General features: G+C 35.8%; 1 protein-coding gene across 1 annotated transcript in view; it reads right to left on the reverse strand.

Annotated features, from left to right (window-relative positions):
• The window catches only part of PDE11A (phosphodiesterase 11A), a 123380-nt gene that overhangs the window by 95679 nt on the left and 4974 nt on the right, over window positions 1-22727 (reverse strand). Inside the window, exon 2 of the mRNA XM_085552639.1 lies at window positions 12523-12681. Within this exon, the coding sequence (XP_085408765.1) occupies window positions 12523-12681 (159 nt within the window). The remainder of the gene's footprint in view (window positions 1-12522; window positions 12682-22727) is intronic.

Raw genomic sequence — 22727 nt, forward strand, 5'->3', positions numbered from 1 at the left:
TACTGAGGTGCCCAAAACTGAACACAGTACTCAAGGTGAGGCCTCACCAGTGCTGAACACAGGGGCAGGATTGCTTCCCTAGTCCTACTCACCATTCCTGGTGCAATCCAGGATGCCACTGGCCTTCTTGGCCACTTGAGGCACACTCTGCTGGCTCATATTCAGCCAAATGACCATCAGTACACCAAGGTCCCTTACCAAATGATAGGTAATAAAATAGGTAATACTTCCACAATTCCCATAATCTCTTAGCTTTTCTTTTATTTCTTTTTTTAAACAGTGCCAGCTTGTGATAAACTGCAGCAGCAATTTTCATGGTCTGACATCTAACAGTCCTCCACACACAGGTTTCTGTAACATCAAAAGATTTCATGGAATGACCTCACCAGCCACTATGATGTTTCAGCATCTGAGCGTAAAGCAGTGCATGCTGAACTTTAGCAAACAGCAAGTCTTTCAAAAACCCCACCCCTTTCACAAATGCACACATCTGAGAGAAGCATAGCAGAAAAACAGACAGAAACTAAATTGTTGCAACAGGATGACACAAAAGGGAAAGCACTGAGGGAAAACAGGTTTTATATACAGTACAAAGTTAAGATACAGATAAAAAAGGGATGATACAGCTGTTGCAGGAGAAATTAAGAGATACAGAGTGATCCATAAGCTAAAAAGGAGAATAGCAGGGCTCCCCACCACCCACAAAACCACACTGAGAGAGCACCAGGCTATTCCTAACATCTGTGACATTCATGCATCCAGCCATGTATATCCCCGCACCACAGCAGATCGATTAAAACTGTATCTGCTGCATACTTAAGAGTTAGATTTTTCCAACTTCAACATCATGGGCTACTGCAGGCATCTAACATCTAAATTTTTTTAATATAAGCAAAAATAGATCTTAGTGTGACTTGTCATATCTATTCTCATAAAATCCACAAAGCTGACAGCAGAAGCTAAACAGAAGGCCATGCAAATTAGGGTAAATTCAATTACAATCAATAATCCAAGTTATTCATCTCAAGCTCAATTATCATTAGAAAAAAGTCTAGGTACATGATGAAACAGTAATTGAAGTATATTTTCTTAATATTCAGGATGTACCAATTCAGAATTGCATCAGTGAAGTAGACAATCATTCAATAATCTGAGTGGAAAAAGTATGTCATCGATTAATACACACTAGATTCTACCTACTTCATAGTATACAGGCTTACAAAGTAAATTTTTTACTATTCTATTATTTTTTCCTCTAGTTACAGAACCCTTTTTTGGTAATGTGAGAAACAGCAACAGCTTGACAAAACAAAATTCATCTTGATTCTTCAAAATGTAAGCATTAGTGCAGCAACTTCAAACCTCCTGACAACTGAACACATGGAATGAGCTAGACCTTCCATTTCTACAGGCTGTGAGAATTTATAAGGTGTTGTCACATCTCACATGAATGGCCTTTGCTCCTTATTAACAGTGATTTCTCAAAACCTGCTTCAGAAAAATAAAAGGCTTTCATCTGTGTATGAATGGTTTGGGCTGGCATCAACTATTGAGCTTATTGCTTAGTAATTGGATTTTGTCAGATGTTCATGAGATCACAAAAAGAAAAAAAAAACCAACACAGGACATCTTTCTGCTTATAAAGGAAAATTAGTCTCTATATTGCACATTGTTCCAAATTTTCAATTAGATGCAAAATTCAATTCCTTGATTTGTTAGTGAGAAGCTTCATGCCAGCCTGCCAGTTTAACGCTTCTGTGGGCAGACTTCAGCTGTTACAGTCAAATTCTCCAACTTTCTGAAGTTTAGAATTACTTGACACTATTTCAGAGACCACAGTTTACCATTTCTCGCAACAGCAGTATAACTACAGCTATGGTTCAATACTGTGCACATCTAGCCTAAGCCACCATTGATAACAGAAGCTTCTGGACAGGCAGGATTAAAAGATCTTGATTTTATGCCTTGCACTAAAGGAGAAATCCTGCAACCCCTGGCTACTGCCATTAACCAACCTTTGTGATTTAGGTACAAAAGCAAATAGCCCTCACTAGACATATTTTCCACTGAACATGACAGAAAAGGAAAATTCATATTGTGTTTATAATAACATGCCTTGGTGATCTCTCATCTTTTAAGGCTCTTAAGTAAGAAGCAGGATGAACTCACAACAGCTCTGTTCTGTTCTTCTGGACTAGTCTTTAGGATTGCTCCAATTTCGACTGCAATACATGGCCCCACTGTCTTACAGGACATCCCATTGACACTGAGGTATAAACATTCATATGCTGACAAATATTTTCATCAACATTCATCACACAATCCTCACATACGTCAAAAGGAATTTCCCACATGAAATCAATATGTTATCACCATATCATCACACCAGAAAAAGGGGACAATTTCCATAGGCTTCACCACTTGTCCCTTCACCACCTTACAGCAATACAAATTAATCACAAACTTCAGATTAAGAAAATAGTCACTAAGACATCCTCAGGTCTCAGCCCTCCACAAGTCAGTCACTACTCCATATTTGCCTCCATTTGGACTACACAGCCCTGTTCATAATTTCCTAGTCCATGGTTCCAGTGCATTTCCACTCATTTCTTGGTGAGAAAGCATACCATACAAACAGTGAACTACTGCCATGCCAAAGAGCTGTTATCCTTGCATTTGCCTTGTAACCATATCAGAATAACAAAATTCTGCTGGTCCATTTTTACACAGCAGAACTTTTTTGAAGAGGAAAGTAAAAATAACAAGACTTGTTTTATCTATTCAGTGCTACAACACTGACAAGTAATTGCCGGCAAATTATCAGTGGTTGATTTCATGTCAGCTTCAGTCCCAAGACTATAGCCTTGAAGACTTCTAGTATCAACATGGTTTTGCTAAAAACATATGGTGATAAATGATCTAAGAAGTCTCCCCCACAGACCAAACTCACAATTAAAGTACTTATAGCTTCTACAAAGCACTGTTTGAGTGTTCCTCCTAGCATTACAGCCAGTGTCGCTATGCTATTCACAGGAAATATTTTCATAAACTGTTTGCTTACTCCGATATAGGTTACTTAAGTGCACTGCATAATTTTCTCACTGAAACCCCATCACCACTTCATGATTTTAAACAATATAGATCAGTTATCTCTGATAGCACCAACAATTGTTCTGACTGAAAAAAGGAACTGTCATAACATGGATTAACTCTAGTTCAGCATTTGCCAGCTAAGCAGAAAAGGTGAAATCAGCTCCACTGTGCAGTAAGTAATCATTAGCCTTGTTGACTAACTTTCACTGGTGACCTGACATATTTCTTATGTTTTGTTTTAAGGTTTTTAATAATAGGACACTTACCAACATCCACCATGATTCACAGAATCACAGAATCACAGAATGACCCGGGTTGGAAGGGACCTCAAGGATCATGTAGTTCCAACCCCCCTGCCTAGCAGGGCCACCAACATACACCTTTACTAGATCAGGTTGCCCAGAGCCCTGTCTAACCTGGTCTTGAACACCTCCAAGGACGGGGCATCCACAACCTCCCTGGGCAGCCTGTTCCAGGACCTAACCACTCTCCTAGTAAGATTCAGAAAGTTTGAGAATCTTTTTGCCAAAAGTAACAGTCAAACCACACCAATCAGGTAGGATTCCTAACAAAGCCTTTTATATTCCTGTGATGCAGGGGCATCAAAGTGCCTATACATAAAGATCTACCCGTGCTCTCAAAACCTGGTCATACCTGATAGTTTTAGAACAGCAGGGAGAAAAATTCCTCATTTTTCTTTATCTGGCTACAGCACATAGAAAAGTGGTTCAAATCATTTCCACTTCTCCAGACAGGGAAGTGCTGACTGTCACAGCAGACTGGAAGCCCTGCCCAGAACTTAGGAACAGACTCCACTCCTGCCAAAGCAAACAGTTCACTGCCTGGAGGAACTGCTCCAGGTGGCAGCTTCACAGCTTTTCAAGACTGAAGACTCTTTAGAGAAAAACAATTGGCATGAAAATAGTTAGGAAGCAGCTCTCCACTATATTAACTAACTAAATGCAAAGCAAGGAGGAATAACATTAACTTAATTCATGTCAGGCAGGGATTCTTCACACAATATGTAGAAGTTTTTGAAAGCTAACAGTTCAGCTTACTTTAAAAAATGCCTGAATAAATTTGTAAGTGCAAAGGTCTTGGGTTGGTAATGAATACAAGATACCACATCTGGTATACCATGACATAAGAGGGGTATGCAAGAGAAATTTCACCCTAAGCTTGCCTCATCCAAGGCATTGTACTTTGAACAGCTGACAGAAAGGTCACTGAGTTACACAAACTTTTCACATATTTTTAATTTTCTATGAAGGAAAAGGACAAGAATTTTATTCACTTTATGGCCAGAGTTAACTTTCCAGATACAAAGATAACATGTTCCTGTGTACTCCATATCGTTGCTTACATACTCCAACTGCTCGATTTGCAAACTTCAGTTTCTCCAGCTAGTAGTAACAAAGACAATGAAGAGGAGGACTGAGTTCTTTATTTTGATATACGACCTGGAGTTCACCAATTTTAGACTGGCTATACATTCAAAAAACAGTCAAGCACAGTTCACACTGATACGTAAAGCTGAACATATATATTTTTTGCAATTTTGTGTTTCTTAGCTAGATCTGTCCAGACTACAGCTGCTGCATGTAAAAAATGCACTCAGCCAATTTTAAAAGGTGAGGCTGAGCTTAACAAGAAAGGAAAAAAAAAACCTTTCCTTTTTCTGAGGTGAGAATACTTTAAAAGTCTGTGGAAACACTTAATGCCACTTTTATAATTAGACAGCCCACTATGTGATTTGCCCAAGGACATACCATGAGTCAGTGCCAGAATGACAGAATATTCTCCATAATTCTTAGAAAGCCTGTAGAAACATGTTTAACACAGGTTAATATAATGATACTTTTATTTACTGCTGATTACTTCCACAATATAAGGAGGCAGTAATATCTGACATATAGATAACTGTCCCCCTCCTCCCCCAAGATGTTTTACCATCTGTCTAGAGTCTGAAGTCACATCTGAATTCACAAAAAATCCACAAAGAACAACCTAACTTGAGAGAGACACTTCTGTTTCGTCAGAATTTAAGATTCATAGAGTAAGGATCTGCATTCAGTGAAATATTCCTAAGAGGAGGGAGGTTCAAAGTTTGTCTAAAAGCCCATGAAGTCAGCAGAGGTTCTTCCATTTAGTTTATTGAGCTTTGAGTTGGGCTCCAAATCAAATGCTACAAAATACATTAGCCAAATCACAGTCTAGACTTACAAAAGAAAGCACTTATTTGTCCAAATCTCTCTGTATAAATTATTTGAGATGACACAATTAATACAGGAATAGCAAACGGGTTCAGACTCTGACAACTACATGTAGAACCCAGTCACCTTCCCCACATTCACTGAACACAGCAAGCACAGAATATCAGTCTGCACAAAGAAATAAAATAAATGAAATCTTCACTGAGCTGCTCAGTAGAAAAGTCCTCCCAGATGCCAGATCTGAAGGATTTTGTTTCATGGTAGCTCCTAAAAGCCTCAAACATAATTTAGCATACTACATACCATGAACACAAAGCAGCCCCTAAACTTAGAAAGATACATATATTTGAGAGAGAACTATTTCACTAAAATATCACAGTAAGACATTTTAAACTTGCCTCTGCTCCTTGGAGGTGAGGCTGGCAGTTAATGTTCAAATTAAAAGTCTTCAAAACAGATACTGAGACATAGGTTAAAGCACATTTAGTGTTCTGTAATTGAAAAGGATTTAAGCATTCTCCATAACTTGAAGTTATGACTGAATGTCCACAAGACTGAAACAAGCCCGCTGAAGTATTTGTCATTGCTGTCGCTTGGCACTGTTGGTTGCAAATCAGTGATGTGAACATATCCTAATAAAACCTTTCTAGTGACAAATCACTTTTAGCTCCCCCAGCAAGAGAACTCAGTTACTGTGATTTATTTTAATTTACATTTGTGTAGCAAGTACTTTCAAGAATAGCGCCTAATAGACCATTAGTTTTCTCAGATAGTTGTAGCGCTCCAGCACCTTCATCCTTCAAGTGTCTTTGTTATTTTCTGCCTTCTTTCAGCAAATTCATATCTTGTATTTGGATGCAACAGCATACAGTCCCGTGAGATATCTTTGAGGATTATGCCAATTTTAAATAATAGATCTTAGAGTCACGCTGCCATGCAGATTTATCAGAGAACCAAGGAAGAGGTTATCAGGTGCATTCAAGGCCGACATTACCACATAATGAAATATATAAAACAAGCAAAAAGATTATTTACCTAATTTGTTTCTCATTTTCCATTCTAGTGCACCCGAAGTAATTTTCAGATGACCTTCTCGCACATTCTTTAGATTCAGAGCTGGATGCATGATTTTCACAACAGTCAGATGTTAGCATGCTCTGAATCACTCCTCCTGATACTTTTATTTACTGCTGATTACTTCCACAAGATAAAGAGGCAGTAATATCTGACTTGGAGATAACTTTCCCCCAGCATAACTCTAAGCCCATCATGCAAAAAATTCACAGAAGGCAAATTAGCAGGTACAGCAAAATCTCTACAAATCATTCATCATTATAGTAATCTCAGTATAGAATGTATTTAGGCCTTAGCTGATATGAACCAGAAGAGCATATTAAATTGGGTAATTTAGAATCACTAGGGCTGTTATTAGAAATGCAAGAAATAGAAATGATAGAGCATGCTAGAGCCATACCTATTATGCACTTCAAAATATAAAGTTCACTGGCTGAACCCTGGAGCCTGGTTATATTGCTCTTAATAGAACCATCCATAGAGCACAGGCAACCAAATCCTTCATGGAAGTGGGCTGGAAAAATGGGATCTCACTGCATTCAAGATAGTCTCATTCTAAATCAAGCAGAACTGAATTCAAACTAGCTGATCCTGTCTAATGTACCTACAGCTGATTCACTTCCTTCAGGCTAGGAACATGTCAGAGTCAGAGTGGAAAAGGTCACCAGGTAAAGGGATGGTGAAGCTGATGATGCCACTTATTAAGCCTCTGTGGAGGATTAGATTTGTTTTGACACCACATCTCTGGACACTCTGAAGTCCATGCAATAATTCTAAACCACAGACTGTCAGACCTGTGCTAGGTAGTTTCCTCACATGCAACACATGACTCACCGGCAAACAGCACATATACTTAAGTGTCTATTCAGGACAGCACTAGGAACACACAGGCTGCACCCTTCTTTTCAAGGTTTTTTGCTTGTTTTTAAACCTTCCAGATGAACTGATGTCCACCATTGTAAGAGAACTGATATTCTTCTGTTTATTTATTATATTTTTAAAAGTTACCAACTACACAACAATGTAAGGCGTTGACTGCTCAATTAAATAATCAATACTTTTTGTAATTGTCTATACCAAAACAGACCAAGCCATTGTTGCTGAGGAAGTAAAACCCATAAAGCAATTTCTGTGAGGTCTAGTTTAGCTCAAAGCAATGAAATGGCTGGATCACCCCTCGTATCAAAAGGAAATAGTTTTAGCAATTGGAAACAGTCATTACAAGCAGAAAATGAACTTAGCACTGAAATTAACATCATGGTCAGAGATACTGAAGAAAAACCTGAAAGTCTGCCATGAAAAAGAACTACAAAAGCTTGGAAATCTAATTCTCTACCATTTCACATATTGCAAAACATAAACTTGGTTACAGCTTGGGAGCATTTGAAACTCCCCAAATCTTAAATATTTTATGCACTCTAAATTTCAAAAAGTAACTAAAAAATATACATAAAGCGATGCTAGCATCTACTTAATTGTAATTGAAAACATTATTCTTTGTTTTCTATTGACTCAAGGCACTAGTGCCCCCAAGTGACATCTTATTATACAATGGTCTAGTAGCTTTGGAAAAAAATAAAATTAATTGCTTCACATAATAGCAAGTATAGAATGACAATTCTAACAGAAGTCATACGTAAAGTATATCACGATTTGTTTGAAAGGGCCTGGAGGAAGGGGTCACTTTATTACAGTTTCATTTTCTAATTATTCTGAAGTTGCTACTTGTCAGAAATTGGTACATCAACACAAAACTTAGTTTGTTTGCTGGTCAGACTTCACTGCACAAAGCACCTTAACACCCAGACAGATTTTTCTTTCACTGTTTTAGAAAGTACTTTCCAGATCTCTCTTTTGTCCCTAGTTTTCTCTTGCCCCCTTTCCATACAATCACCTCCTCTGATATAATCATTAAGAAAGCATTCACTAATCCTGCAAGACATTCTACTGGAAGTGCATTTCTTGGCTTCCCAGAGGTATATCATGTTTGCTAGGTTATCAGTGAGGGAAGAAGCTTAAGAGCACAGATCTAAAAACAAGAAAAAAACACACCAATAAAAACCATAACCAAAAATAGCACATAGGGTGCCAAGCCACAACCAATCCTAGACGTGCTACAGACCACAGTAATCTCTACCTTCTCACTTATTTTTCCCTTTAACAGTACATTTGAGAGCCCATTTAATATATTCAAGAATTATTAGAAACATATTTGTTTTTAACTGCAACAATAGTGTAGATGACAAGAAAAAAAGAAAGATGGCAATTAAGGTACAGGAAACTGGATGATTATGAAAAACCCTTAGTAACCACTGAATAGAAACCAAACACTATAGCTTCAGTACTAACATCAAATATTATATTAACATGTTTATGAAATATTCAATTGACATCAAACAGTGATTTGCTAGCTGAATGTACGATATTCTAACAGTCTATCAAAGATGAAATGTATATAAGATAAAGACAACACTTCAAACATGGTATTTTTATACAAGAACAAGGTGTATTAGAAAAGTACAGGAAAGCCTATTCAGGAAAAGTCCCATTTCACTACTTCCAATTTGTTTTTGACTACCCATTATAGCATATACTGTATTAACAAACATCAGTATTGATGTCAGACTTGTATAAGATTTTCATGAATCAAAAGCAACTCAGAAAACTCATGCTTACACAAGTGAGAAAATGTATAAAGAAAAGTACAGGGTCTTTTCAGATGTCTGAAGTAGCAGCAACTGAAAATGGGAGAAGTTAATTCATTCTAAATCATCATACACCATCAATTTTTGCAGATCTGTTGCAGAAATAAGTTATTTTCATGGAAAAAAAATCTTGCAAGAGAAAAATGACCCTAATGTGGGACTAGAATAGTTGATACTGATAAAAATGATGGTGATTTTTTTCTTATTACTCAGCACACAGTTAAAAGAAAGCTTTTATCAGAAGAGAACATTAAATACGTATACTGCAATGAATATTGTTCTTATAAATACCTTTTGAGTTTTCTAAAACTAGTTGTGTTTGTGTGAATGGTAGCCCCAGTTACTTAGCTTTAATAACAAAAAATTTAAAGCTCACATATAATATCTCAGAATAACTGAGTAGCTGAACTACCTGAATCGTCTGTCATACCATAGGCATTCTTCTCATTAACCTAATTTATACTTTCATTCCCTTTCACTTACTTTCATTCCCTTTCACTTATTGAATGCACTTTCAATAAAGATATTACTATCCAGGTATAAGCCTAATCTTTCAATTCTGATCAAAATGGCTAGGTCGATGAGAACCTGCACTTCAACTAAAAGTTAGTAATTAGCTCAAGAGAAGAACAGATCAGATCAAAATGTTGAAACAGATGCAGGAAAAGTATCCAAAGCATACAGCAATACAGAGCAATAAAGCTGACTCAAGGTGCAAGTATGTGCTGTTTAGAATAACTGCTTGAAGATCTCTACTTAACAGCAAGAAAGTGCTATATTAAATTAAAAATATTTGCTCATAGCTGTTTCCATTAAAAAGGTATCTGATAACTAATAGAAGATATAAGAATGATTAAGTCTTCTTTACAATCTCGGCTACTATGTAACCACTTTGTAGTATTTCACTTGGCGAGGATTTTCCTACCTGAATGGAAGAACTTTGCATAATGAAATTTCACTACAGACTTTCCATTTTGAATTATCCCCACTACACAACAAACCTGAGTATGAAGCTACTAACAGACATTAGTAATGTGAAAATTCATATTCTCAAAACATTGTATCAAACAGCTATGAAATGGCTCTATGCTGTGAACTGAATGTATCGTCATACATATGTAATACGTAAAAATAGCAATTTATTAACAAATTAAATGAGTATATATATGCATTCCTATGCTTTTTACTGAAGATGAGTTTGATTTGTTCAATGTTTCAGAACCTTGAAAAATCAAGGTTACTCTAGCTTTATATAGCATTTCATTTACGTCATACTGTCTTGATTCTAATCATTATTCCCATCTACTGCAGTGAACCAATGAGGCAAGATTTTCTCTATCCGACAGGCACTGCTTAACATTTCTTTTTGTCATAGCACAGGAATGTCGACATGTAATAGTACACCAACAATGGGTTTCTATCAAGTATTAACTGCTTTTGAGTCAGCTTAAGTAAGTTTCAGAGGCAAAGTTAATCTCTACCTACAGTTCTACAAAAAATAGATTTAATACTACACTCATACAAACACAAGTGTATGTAGTTTCATAATACATGCTTGAGGGATACCCCATTTATCTTTCCTGGATAACATTGCTATGCAGCTTGCTGACTCTACCCTTCTTCTTTCCAGTCATTTTTTGGCTTCATTCACATTCTCTGTTCATACTCAGGTATGGGTATTCTGACTTTAATAGCATCATTTCCCATTTCCCCTAATTTTAATTCAAAAATCCTCCTTGTTGCTGCCTGGACTTCCTCTACTCTCTAGATATATCTTAATGAAGAGGATAGAAAGGAGAAAACAAATGTTTATCTTTCAGTAGGGATTTGAAAGTAGCCTATGATAGCATAAAGGAGTAAATGTAAAAACCCCTAATTTAATGTTACTATGTACACTACAGGCATATATTCTATGGAGAACATTCAGACGAAGTGATGATTTTAAGTGAGCAAGCTTAGGATTTTCTCTATGATAATTTTCCCTGTAAACTTATTATTACAGGTAATTTTTCTACAAAAATAAAATGAACAAGAAAACCACAGCTAGGTTATTGTCACAGAATATTTACTTGACAAACAAAATTCTATTTGTTCTATTTTTCTCCAAATACTTCATTGAATGTTTATAATAAAAAAGTAAACCATTGCTTCAGCAACAACAACAAAAAATAATTCTTCAAAAGATTTTATTTAGAGATTAACTCTGAAGTCTTCCCACGAGTGTTCTGCACGAGAAGTCTAACATAAAATCTATGAAGTGTTAAGCTGAAGTTTAATAGGCAAGGTCTCTTGCATTTACATAAGAGATGTATTTTCTATGTAACAGCATACATTTTATATTAAGCACTTCAACACCATTAACACAAAAGGCTGTTCCCTATACCTTAATGTTATTAAGCTCCAAAGTGCAACTGATCTTTATAAAAAGAGAGTTACAGACTAACAAGTCATCCGAAACTAAAGCAACAGCTTCTACCAGCTTAATTTCATTGTGAATCATCATCTAACATCTGATTTATGATGATTTGATTGTACAAATTCTTTATGTTTATTTTTAGTTGAAATTACCTAACTTAAAACAAAAGCTACTCAAGGTATCATTCCTATAGGGAGAGAGGCATACGCATTAACATCTATAAAGAATACATCAGTACTAATGTTCTTAGTCTTTCCTTCTTAATGCAATTTAATATCTTAATGTTTCTCCGAGCTACCCCACAATGATGGCAAAACCCTTAATTTCACAGCTTCAAAACTTATCAAAGAATAGATTGTTGAAACTCTAGCTTCCGTACTGCAAGATACGATCTACAAAAAACTTAACCTATATGAAACAGTATGTCATGAAGGGTCAATATAGAAAGACACCCACACACAAACAAGGGTTTTTGAACATCAGTAACAGACTGCAGGCCAAATAAGGAAGCTAAAATTCTGAGTGATTAAGATCTGGAAAAAAAAACACCAAAAAAAAAAACCAAACCCTAAACAACCTAAAACAAAAAGAACTGCAAGAAGAAAGCAATAATAGTATATCAGCTGTATGCATTATGAAACAAGTACCAGCTTTTCTGCTTTACACCTAATTTACTAAGACATTAACTCAGATTTTTTTTTTTAAAGAAAGCATTAAAAAAACCAGATCAGTATTTAATAATGGTAAATATCATGGAGTGATAAAAACATATCAAGATATGAACTAAACAAAGCACTAACACCAGCTCTTCCCTCCCCTCTAATAGGTAAAAAAGATGAAATAAATTGTACCTAAAATGCTGCAGCATTTTCACACCCGAGGAATTAACTAATTACAACCTAATTACAAAGTCAATAATATTAAAGAATAAGTCTTGTATTCATAATATCTGCATTAAGTACTCCTAAGAAAAGTCTGTCAGGCTACATAAAAGAAAGAAAACAGAAGAAGGCAGTCTTACTTTTTCATCGTCATCAGAAAATGGGGCACCTCCAGGAGTCTTATTTATTGCTTGTGCCACACCAATAATCTCTCCATCACTGTTTCTTATAGGCATGCACAAAAGTGACTTTGTCTTGTATCCAGTGAGTTTGTCGATCTCATCATTAAAGCGGCGATCCTTCAAGAGAAAACAAAGAAATATTAGCATGTGTATTGTACATTTGAGCTTCCTTCAGGTAGCAGGGTACTTTACTATACAAGACACTGAAAAAAATGTTGCCCGTGTTATTACCCTACTCTCTATTAGCTGCTTTTCCCCCAGTTAAGATACTGAGGGAAGCAGTTGTCAAATTGCTGTACTCAAACTACACAAGCACAAAACAACAAAAGATTTTATAGATACCACTTAAAAATATCAGCCACAATACCAAGACCTAATCAAATCAACTTGCTCGGAGCATACAGGAAAGTACTTAAGTAGACAAAGTTCCTAAAACATAGTATGCATCAGAGTACTTCTTAAATTATTCCACAGTACTCTAACAGGAAATTTAGCACTACCACTCTAAACATCGTTAACAGGAACACAACAACTGAATCTCCACAATGGTGAGCAGCTATGTAATGGGATTCCATGTAGTTTTGTTCATTCTTGAAATTTTGCTGACCGAGAACTGCATCATCATCAAAAATGGCTTTATTACTATTACACTGAATAGGAAGAGTGTTTTTTTTCTTAAATGCATGACTTCATATGATTTTGTATCCACATGCATCTAAGTTCCAGAACTGTGTAAATGCAAAGCTCAAAAATCTTTTAATTATGTTAATTAATGCATATATTAAATCTCTTCAGCATGATTAAGCATCTATTAAGCATCTAATATCATCTCATTGATAACAAAGATTCCACTTTCTCAAAAAATACAGAACATGTACTATGAGCATGTGCTTTATTACATTGCCTTCCATTCTAATCTCAAAATCAAATAAGAACGGTGATAAAATGTTAGAGTAAACATACTACAAAGACCAACTCACCAGTAGGATCAGCAAGTAATTTAAGTGCTTTAATACATGTAAGAAATTCTAGAATGCACTAACTGTGAAAGAAAGACAAACTACCATCTTCACAAACACAGAAAGAGAAAAATATGCATAGGGTGACAATACCACACCTTTAGATAAATTACACATGGTCACTTTAAAATAAGACCCATTACTGTATTAGAATGCTTACTGAATGATATTTTAAGACTGATATCTGGTGTTAGTTACGTAATCTTATATACACATACATGCTGCCATTTCACATCTACATTTTGCAGATGCCCATGATTTCTGGTAAGCAGATGGAATCACTTGTTAGCTATACTTCTCTGCCTGCTACACTTTAAATTTAGTAAGTCAAATACGCCTTGCTCTAAGGATTAGTATTGCACTGCAGTACAAATGTTTTTACTACAGAAATACAAGAAAACTCTGGTTCTTTCCAGAGTTCTAATTATCAGAACATCTTGATTTAAAAAACCCCTTTTGCCAGTATATTTCTCAATGTATAGCTTCCTGAAGAGCAAACTGGGCACACTGTCTGGATGTGCAGTTTAAGCTTCCACTGCAGAATCCATGCAGGTGGTTATCACTGAAGTAAGACTACCATATACACAAACAGAAGAGCTAAAAGATGTATTATACATTTTTCATACAATTTTCTAAAGTGCTCTGTGAAGCACATTAACATCTGAAGTTAGAAAAAAAGCTCATTATTCAAATCTTAGCTGAAAATGAGTTTCAGTACAGATTGACCAAAGCTAAGGGAAACTGAAGTTTGTTTGTTTGTTTGTTTGTTTTTTGTTTTGCACAGCATTGTGCAGAAAACTATTCTGCCATGAAACAGCACTGCTGAAAGCATGACTTCAAAGTCACTCTCTGTAGAGGATTATCTTCAATAACTCTACCATCAATGAGAGAGAGAGACAGCAGCTCCATTCCTTCAGGACAAAGCATTTAGGTTGCATTTAGGTTGCAACCAGTTCTGGCACTCCCAACCTAAGGTAACTAAACTCTTCTACAAATTGAAGCAAGAGTTTTGATTTTAAAGGTTTACACAATATGAGCTGCAAAATAATATCTGTGCACATTTATATCCTGTGATCGAAGAACAATTCTTACATCCACATAGCCCTTAATTTAAGATAAAATTTAATTCTGACAAGAAAATAATTAAATCTTTAATGATACTAAGCATTGACACTTGCTTCAGACAATTATTCCTACATTTATCTCCCTGTTGTGATCTGTAGATAATATAGAAATATCATTGCCACTTCAAAAATAACGTGATTTAAGGGATTTGCACTCAATTAACATTAAGATTAACATAAACATTTGGGTATTTTATTCTCTTATGCAAATTTTCAGATTTCTTCACACCAATAATTAATAACAATAGTGATATTCATCTGCAAGCTATAGCACTTTTCTGCCACAGAATACCAAGTTCTTGAATCTGTTTATTATACCATTTTTTCCTATGTAAATTCTATTTTCACTAGGGTTTGTTGTTATTCCTTAGACCTATTTCTGCCCCTTGAGTGTGTTAAATATTCTTTGCTTTCAAGAAGAGCAAATTACCAAGATGAAGTCTTTGATAAGACAATGAGCTTCCCCTTGAAATATTTGTATCTAACAGTTTGCTTAGGAAAACCTGAACACCCATAACAAATGATGTTTAATAATGGCATCGGGGGCATAGACCAGCCTGATCTTGTGATCTTTCCACATGCTTCTGTGCACTTAGATATCACTTCATTAGAAGCAGAACTGTTCTGCATTGCAGAGCATCCTGCCTAGAAAGACATGACTTGTACAACAGAAGTAAAACACAGTGCAATTATTACACAGTAAGCTTTACTAATGAATAAACTGGACTTTCCCTCTCTCCCTAATTACTTCTTGGTGGTACTTGAACTACTATTTAGAATTCATTATTGCTACTGAAATACTGATATGCTTTGTGTAACTGAAGAGACATTGTCCCTGCCCTACTGCAAGTACAGAGAGCAATGTAGAACACAGGGAAAAATGAAACTGACAAGAAGTCTTGGCTAGTAATAGAGTTGTTGATTCTCCTTTTGTGAACCTTCTTAAAAGAAACCTGCAGGGAGGAGTTTAACTAAAAAGTGACTTGGCATCAGAGTACCCTCAATAGGATAGATAGAAAATAAACACATTAGTGTAAGACATGGACTGGGATAAGAATTCTGGGAGATTTATTCATGCTTATCTGAATGTTTCTTATTCAGCAAGGCTCATTTTAGTGAGTATTTTAATTTAACTAATTTACAATCTGACAATAAATCAGGAAAGGACACTGCTAAAAGCTTCCCCTTACTTCTAAGTTCCATAACCAAAATAAATTATGCTGTATTTCTCCACCTTTACCATATCTGTAGACCTTATTCTTTAAAATAAAGAACTGTTAAATCTTAAATGTAGAACTGAACATGAAAAATTAATTATTTTACAGTTCAGATCCATGCCGTACTCAGGGAACAAAAGGCATCTGATGCCCCTTACAGAAAGGGCACAAATACTCCACATATCAAAAGTAACCCACTACATACTTGGATTCTCCCCTTCAACTACCACTTTAATTTGGTAGTAATCTCCTTTGGCAGTACAACACAATGAAAGAACATTTTACTGCCCGTGACAATAATGCTTTAATTCTTCTGTACAAATGACCATTGACTCACTAGCCATCCCTGTCAGAACAAGTCTACTGGCTGCAGTCAGCCTCCTGGGATACTACATTTATTTTTATTTATGAAGAAATCAAGATAAGGTCCCTATTTTCTGCCTACATGTGACACAGAAGAGTAAAACATTGCCTTTACACCAAGCCTTAAGGATAATAAACAGTCAAAGCACCATGTGACCTACAGCGGACAGCATCATGCAACACAGAAGCTTCTGAACCTATCCAAAATGGGATCTCTATAGTACAAGCTGCCAGTAGCACAAACAGATGTGACAAAAATACCAGTCTTGTATTCTTTAATGGACTCTATAGAGAACAGCAGGCACAGAATTGACAAGCAGTCTGGAATTAATTGCTGCTATACCACGATATTTCATGTGATTTAGGAAGTTTCCTGTTTGTGTTCCTTCTCATGATCTCTACAGGAGAAGAAGGGAGGCACAAGGATCCTGGAGCAATGAGCCTCAGTCCCAGATACATAACAACCCACTCAAATGGTTTCATCATCTGATAGCAGATTATCCACTTACATAATAATCTTCTGTAAAAGTTAGTTCAGTTCCGTAGCATATCTTAATATAGGGAAATGTATGCATTTATTTGGAAGAAGGAAGAGATTAAGGCAAGCCTAATTAAGAACTCAGTAGAAACATAGAAGTAATCAAGATGCAAAGTGAAACTTTGTCTCTAACCTCTTGTTGAAATCCAGGCATGAATTTCTTTTCAGTGACTTTTACAAAAAGCAATGAAGACATAAGCAAATTTCTTCCAGCATTAATATTGTTGAGATATGTAATAAACATGAGAGATAAGTGACCAGATGACCTGCATTACATCCCAAACCTTCCTTTTCACAACTAACCTCCCTCCTAGTTTTCTTTTATTGTTTATTACATCTTCATAGGACGCACACGATAGGATCTAGCTGAGAGATTTAGCTAAATTTAACAGCATCAATAAAAACTCAATACCCAAGTGTGAACTGTGAAGGCTGAGGAGCTTGGACAAAATTTATATCCACCTCTACTTACAGGGTAGTGACCTTGAACACAAAGGCCTGTTTAGCAGCTGATAACAAAGCTGCTAAACCAGAGAGAAGAACCCTGTTAGACTGCAAGCATTTTATGATACAAACTATTTTCCCATTTTTTAGAACAGCCTGTGGCACAACAGGCACCTGTGCTGGGCTCCTGGCTGCTAGGGAATATTGATGCTTTCAGGTTTCTTTTTATAAAGAAGAGTTAATCAATAATTAGGGACAGACCAGATATAAATTATACTTAATATTGAGAAAAACTTCAATATAATTGCAATTCTATCAGCAATATTTTCATGCAAGAACACTCAGGAAATTATGAAGTCAAGACTTCTGATTATTAAAAAACACTGGTAACATAAACAAAAAACCATTATCTTCACTGCTCTGCTTCTACATAATGAGATTTCTGGATGCCAGAGACATTCCAAATGTAATGACTTAAGCACTCTGAACTTGAATTTGAACTGCCAATGAGGAGTGGTTATTTGGGAGAATAAACTTGATATTGTCTGAAGTAGTTTATTGATTGTAAATTTTTATTATTATTATTATTATTGAGAAAGATTGCCCTGTAAAATTTGACAATCAATCACAGGAAGAGAGCAAGATTGACTCATCAGTCCAAGTACTGGAGCAGTAAAACTAAAACCTCAGTTCTTTCCAGATATACTTGGAGATTTTCATTAAACAAGAAAAATATTTTCATGCGTTTATGCTGCAAAGCTTTCATTATGTGAAAGGACAAAATAGTGCAGAGTTAAATTCTGTAATCCTAATGTTATCATGATTTCAACTTTCATTATTACATTATATTTCTAGTTCTCGTAGTTGTGAGGACTGAAAGGGTGGACTAAAAGTTGAGAACTTAACTGTCAGAAACACTAGAGCCTTGAACAAAAGCTGTGAGCAGCAAAAAAAAAAAATAATAATAATAATTAAAAAAATGTTATCAGTGACCTTGCATATTTAAATTCACTTTTCTAGATCCCTACCCTTCACTGTTTCAGCTGAAAGGACAGAATACTGACTGCACCCACAAGCTGTATGTCAAGCCCTCTAATGACCTCTGTATTCATAAGATTAGTTTCATTCTGAATATGAAAGATATAATGGTTCTGGTCAAGGATTGAAAAAAGTTAATTAGGTGTACTATTGACAGGATTGGAAATGGAAAATGAAAAAATCTTAGTATTTAATCCTCCTGGAGACCAGCAGCAAATTAACCATGGATCTGTAGTAACTAAACAACTCGACCATAATGAAAATGAAATAGCTACACTTAAGGGGTGGGGATCTATAAAAACAAAATTCATTCTGGAATAAAAAAGAGGTAAAAATCTCATTAAAACTCACAAATTCTGTCACTTGCTGAAAGAATCTAGACATTCTATAATGATCCCCAGCTTCAAAAAATCTTGAAAAACATTAACAACATGAATTCTTTCACAGAAGGTCACAGAGGATCTCTGAAACTCCCATGAGATGCTTTTTTTCTTATTTTTAAGCTAACAAGATCTTCCCCTCACTCCCTAAACAATTCAAGAAAGTAGACAGATTAGAATGAAGACAGTTTCTGAACAACTAGAATTCAGGTTTGATTTTCAGTTAAAGTAGGTGTATCACAAGTTGTTAGCAAAGGTACAGTTAGTCTAAGCACAGCCCTCAGAACTTTAAAAAAATATAGAATATTTTATATATATAGAATATTAAAAAATATAGAAAACTTGTTTTCTATATTCTTACCAAAGCTAGTACAATTAATGCAGGTACTATCAGAATGATTTATAAGTAAAGTACGCTCCTAAAACAACCTAGTTCACAGTCAAATGACATAACGCAGGATGAAATCTTTTTGAATACATTTTCAGCAATGAGATGTCCATGAGCTGTTGTTTTCGCTCTCCAGAGTCTGTGGAGATAATGTCTAACTGTAGTAAGATGAACTAGATGACACAATTGAAGTTGACAACTACAAGCAAAAGGTGTCTCTTGACAATTTGAAAATACTACGTGTTAATGATACAAAACAGAAGAATACAGGAGATACTCACTTTGGGACAGGCCTGTTTACTATTTAGTTTTTCCTTAGGAATGGCTCAAAAACATAAAAACACCTTGAAGTTCCTTTGAATATCTTGTATTTAAACTGTGGATTCACAGTTAGGTATTTAGCATCGAAATTAACAGTAGAGCAAGATGTCAGATACTACTGTTAACTTCAATAGTATTGTACTACTACACTGCATTGGATATAAAAATTTAAGGTGTTGTGTTTTTTATTAAACTCTACAGGAAGCTGATCCATAGGAGCATTGACATTTGTAGAAATAGAGAAATTGACATCAAAAGACTGGCTAGATTTCTTAATCGTACTTCCTATGAGTATAGAATAATACACAAGCTTTCATTGGAAAAGAGCAATCCAAAAGACAGCATATCGTCCAGACTCAAAGCATAGTATAAAAAGGCCAAAATACAAGTAAATGAAGGCATCTGTTCTGGATACTCCTCTCAGGAAAAAAAGTTAAAAAACCCACAAACAGCAAAAGTTACACTGCACATGAACAAGGGGCAAAAATAAAGCAGTGAGCCACAACAGTAGATATGGGCAAAACCTTGTAGAAAAACTTGCACGCAAGGACCAACCAAGTAAACCAATCTCTTAAGCATCTTCCATGTAAGGATTGTTGCAACCATTCCTTTCAACTTCTGCAACGCCTATAAAAGCCCCAGAGACAAAAGGCAGCAGGAGAACAAAGCAGCACCATTCCCCAGCATATAAAATCTAATTCTTCCAATAAGCACATTTATCTAGTGACAATCAGTGACAGCAATATTTCTTATAAGATAAAATGAGTAAAACAGATGAAGCACAGAACATCTCAGCCAACTCCATTTCTTCAGTCCCATAACTATCTTCAGAAGAGCCGGGAACATTGACACTCAAAATCATAAACTTCCAGATTTAAAAACAAGTCTGTATCTACTTTGAGCTAAAAAAAGATAACTTGAATGATAACATCTCATTCTTCATATTCAGAGCTGATCAACAGTGGGATTGAGATCCCTCTGCAGGACAACACTCCCCAGATCATTACAAAATGGTTTTCTTCTTCATCCTTCAAAACAAACTACCAATAGAGTGCTGATGCCAGTACAGTAAATTAAGTAGTAATCTTATTGATTATGGCACCTTATGTGCGTTTCTACTCTGCTCATGTATTTATCAAAGAAAATAAATAGGAGTTGTTTTTTCCACTAGTTTTAGTTTTAAATATTTAGAGATCATCCACTACTGTTTGCCGCATCACAGTGTCCCTGGACCCTTTGGTAGCAGGCATCCAGAAGCACTGCTGAGAACCAGCCACAAATATCCTCCCACGTTCCCATTCCACAACAAATCCACTCTCAACCACTTAAATGCTGTCCTCCTAAACTCAGTGTTTTGTTTGATTGTTTTAAAGCCATGCAGTGCTTCATGTAAAATTAAATATAAACATATATATTTGATACATCCCTGAGAAAAACAACCCAGCAAAACTCCCGTGTCCCTCAGTAGAAGTTTATCTACAGGTTAGCCTAGCTCCTGCAAGCAATTGCATATGAGCAACAGGTGGCTTCAAGTGTTACAGAAGTATAAAATCATTGAATAATACATTTTATATGTTATTGAGATAAACCAGTAGTTATTAATCTTAGCCATTCTAATTTTTAAAAGGTGCACTTTGGACACATTAAACCCAGATTGCAGACAGTTATTATCCTGCAAACACACTCTGCTGAATCATTAGCTCAAGCTGTTTATTTCATAGTTAGTCAATAGGGTTGTCATAGGAAAGTAAAACAAATTAACTTGTGTAATGATGTATGTGTACTTTTTTCTTTTGAATTGTACTATTCTATAGAAAAAGAATACAACATGAAATTGTAAATAACTAAAAGTAACATTCAGTTGTTTTGGAAAATCTAAAACCATTCAAACATACCATCAAGATCCTTCATATAGCAAATACGCAGCTTTATTCAGTCTTGTTCTTATAATGGGATTTCTGCTAAAATTAGAACTGTGGGTTTAGGTACTTCATTCTCACAGCCACTGAAATACTCTAATCAAATATGTAATTGAACTATATTATGCTACACTGTCACAATGCAGCATACCATGTAAGTAGAAAGTATTTCCCTTCTGTCCTTCGAGTTTATGATATTAAGAAATTCTAAATTATATTCCCTCCTAACACCTGATATTGTCTTCCATACCATCTTCCTAGTTAAATCCATTCATTACACCAAATGCGTAGACAGGCACATGAAAGACAAAGCCAAGCACCAAATATACTTATAAGTGAATATCTACTGTAGCTATGGGTTTATATGAGTGCAATGGAAGCAAGATACATCTAACAGATTTTCAGTGGAGTCAGCTAAATGAGCATATCGTATTGATTTCCATTTTGTCTTTCAGACTTAAAACTTCCTATTGCTATCACTGGCCCAACTAGCAGAATTCTCATAAGGTGAAAAGTAATTATTTCAGGATTTTTTTTCCCCTCACTCATATTCTGAACTCACTTTTCATTAGATTTTATATATGTATTTTTTATATTATAGATATTTTAGAAATGTTTGCCATTTTATATTTAGTTTCTTTATATCCTCATCTTTAGTTCTTATTTGACCCCCATTCTTCTACTGATGAGTTACCTTCTCATTCTGGATGTAGTCATAAATACATACTTATTTTTCACATGCAAGCAACTCCGCAGCATAATAAGAACATGAAAATAATAGTAGAAAAGGGGGGCTTTCCTGTAAACACAGCCCACCTGGGCATCCTTCTCCAGACAACAAATCAGGCACACTCATGTGTTGGGTAGTCATGAGGTAGTGGCCTGAATGGGACCAGATGGACCTGTTGTGGTAGACAGGTCACTGTGGCTTGGCCCATGAGGTAGCCTGTCTTCTCTCAAAGTCTACCTTCCATCAGCAACATGGTGTATTGCACAGTCTAGGAAGGCCCTAAGATGCTTTACCCTTCACTGAGGATCTACTCTCTGAGAAGCAGGTTCTAGGGCTGAGGCAGTGACAAGAGGCAGGGGCATAAGTGCCCCATGCAGGCCATAATGGTGCCTTCCTACCTTCATGGGGCTCTTTGCCATAGAGAGTGTGAGGCTGCTTTCTAGGGACTCACAACATTAACTGTTTTGAATTGTTGTATGACAGACTGGAGTGCCCTTTCCTGGAAAGCACACTGGAGCAATTTAGTTCTTTACTGTTGCAATTATCTCTTGTGTTCCCCATGATGCTTCCTAGTCATGTTTAATGCATGGCAGAAGTTGTTCGAACTCATTTTTTTTTCTGTGTACATTGAACTTTTTCTTTTTTTGTTACATTATTGCTTACTCTGTTTGCCATGTTTCAT

Source organism: Coturnix japonica, chromosome 7 (assembly GCF_054131305.1).
Source record: "Coturnix japonica strain WE chromosome 7, WE-NBRP24, whole genome shotgun sequence".
In the NCBI taxonomy this organism is placed as follows: domain Eukaryota; kingdom Metazoa; phylum Chordata; class Aves; order Galliformes; family Phasianidae; genus Coturnix; species Coturnix japonica.